At 56.5% G+C, this 2,197-nt stretch overlaps 1 protein-coding gene across 1 annotated transcript in view; it reads left to right on the top strand.

Moving 5' to 3' along the window:
• Window positions 1–333: 333 nt before the first annotated feature.
• The window catches only part of LOC109924091 (sodium-coupled neutral amino acid transporter 3-like), a 7,589-nt gene continuing 5,725 nt past the window's right edge, over window positions 334–2,197 (top strand). The window contains exons 1-2 of the mRNA XM_048594282.1: window positions 334–432; window positions 1,008–1,089. Coding sequence (XP_048450239.1) covers window positions 1,010–1,089 — 80 coding nt within the window. The 5' untranslated portion in view covers window positions 334–432; window positions 1,008–1,009. The remainder of the gene's footprint in view (window positions 433–1,007; window positions 1,090–2,197) is intronic.

Below are 2,197 nucleotides of genomic sequence, written 5' to 3'. Positions count from 1 at the left end.
CCCCCTCCCTATCTCTGTCACCCCTTCTAGCCCCCTCCCTATCTCTGTCACCCCCTACGAGGCTCCCTCCACAGTCTCGGAGGGCCAGTGCGAGGTTGTGTTTCTGGGGATGTTGGGGTGGGAAGTTGCTTCCCCCTGCTGGCATCGACCGAGCTCGCCCTCCCTGGCGACGCACTTGGGACTGGTTCAGCAATTTGGGCCTACGAGACCATCTCAGGGTGATGGGCCCCGTCTGAGACCGGCTGGGGGTGGGTGGTGGTGTGGGGTTGGTTTTCGAATGGGGCCTATGAGTCCTCTCTGAGGACAGGCTGCTGTGACCTCTGACCTTCTGTGTTTTAGGAGAGAGGGCGTACGAGAAACTAGGCCTCAAGGCCTTTGGCCAACCAGGGAAGGTCGTTGCTGCAGTCATTATATCGCTACACAACATTGGAGGTGAGATGGTGGGGTTGCGTCGGCTGTGAGTGGGCTACCATTCCCTTCGATTACTCCCTCTCTGTGCCCCTTCGCCTACAAAAGTGTGGGCCCCTCCAACCTGCTTCCTCCGGTGATGGGCATGCGTTGGCGCTGGGAGGGGAGGGACGGTTTCTGCAATGGGATGGGGCTCTCCAAGTATCGGGGAATGCTTTGTGCCCATAGAGGGAGAGATGATTACAGCTGGCACACTCGGGCTTGGGTTGGCTCAGTGGGGGTTGAAAGGCCTCCTGTTCCTGTGTAACAGGCTCGAGGAGGAGGGGGGCTGAATGGCCTCCTGTTCCTGTGTAACAGGTTTGAGGAGGGGGCTGAATGGCGTCCTGTTCCTGTGTAACAGGCTCAGGGAGGAGAGAGGGTGGGTAACAATTGAGTGTGAATAACCCTCCTGAGGGTTCCCCAGAAATGTGGCCCCCTCCTCTTCGCTGAAGCTGTGCGATTGGCGCTGGGGTGGGGGGTGGGGTGGTTTATCCTGTAACGACAGGGGACATTATTCAGCCTGTCGTTTCTCATACTGTCCCTCTCTCTTTGTTCCACAGCGATGTCCAGCTATCTGTACATTGTGAAATATGAGCTGCCTCTCGTCATTCAGGCATTTCTCCGAATGGAAGAAAACAATAGGTAGGTCGTGTCTCTCTCTCTCTCCCGTTTTATTCTGCTTTCTATCCCGGGACAGACCCCCCTTCAGTGGGAGTCGCTCCGTCCTCCCCTTCTGTCCCAGTGTGTACAAAAAGATCTCCAACTCCCTCTTGCCCTGAGGCACATGGAGCATGGCATGCTGCTACTCGAACCCTCTTCTGTCAACCTTGCGTTGGCCTGGACGCTTATGTACCCGTGCAGTGTGTGTGTGCTCGTGCCTGTCGCATCCTTCAATACCACTACCCCCCCTCCACCCCCCCCCCATCCCCTCCATGCCCCCCCCCCCCCCCCCCCCCCCCCCCCCCCCAGACCACATGCCTACCCACACTTCCCCCTCACCCCCACCACAGCCCCTTGCTTACGTTATGAGGGACAACTTGGGTGTTGCTGCATTGGGCAATAGTCTGTTACCCCCTCCAGCCCACTATAGTCTTGACTCTCCCACAACTGTCTAGACTATCCCTCAGCAGCCTAGACTCTCCCACCATAGTCTAGACTCTCCCTCAGCAGTCTAGACCCTCCCACAACTATGTGTCTAGGCTCTCCCACCATGGTCTAGGCTCTCCCACCATGGTCTAGGCTCACCACCATTTTCTAGACTCCCCCACAACAGTCCAGACGCCCCCAATAATGTCTAGATTATTCCGCAATGGGTCTAGAAACTCCCAGACTGGTCTAGATTTTTCCTCGAGGTGGCCCAGACTCTCCTGAGGTGCCAAGCCGGAAGATGAGACACAAGGAGCATCTGGTGAGTATCAATCAGCCAGAAATTGACACAGAGGTGGTAGGAACAGGTGTCTGAAGCGATGCCAATGCAGAGGAATTCCAAGGAAAATCTTAAAGGAGGAGAGAGAGAGAGAAGGAGATGGTGGAGATGGGACAGAGAGAGAGAGAAACAACGAGAGAGGCAGGGAGAGAGAAGGAGGGAGGATGATGGAAGAAGTCCGCAAGGTTGGAGCAACAGGAATTGGGGACATTTGGAGTGGCCAGCATTGGAGGAGCACAGATATCTCGGAGGGTCGTAGGAGGTGACAGAGATAGAGACGGGGTGTAGGGGGCTGGAGGGGGTGACAGAGATAGGGAGGGGGTG

This window comes from Rhincodon typus, unplaced genomic scaffold (genome assembly GCF_021869965.1).
Source record: "Rhincodon typus isolate 14 unplaced genomic scaffold, sRhiTyp1.1 hic_rhity00007646, whole genome shotgun sequence".
Taxonomy (NCBI): domain Eukaryota; kingdom Metazoa; phylum Chordata; class Chondrichthyes; order Orectolobiformes; family Rhincodontidae; genus Rhincodon; species Rhincodon typus.
Note: the sequence above shows the minus strand (reverse complement) of the source record. Positions and strands in the feature narration are given on the sequence as shown.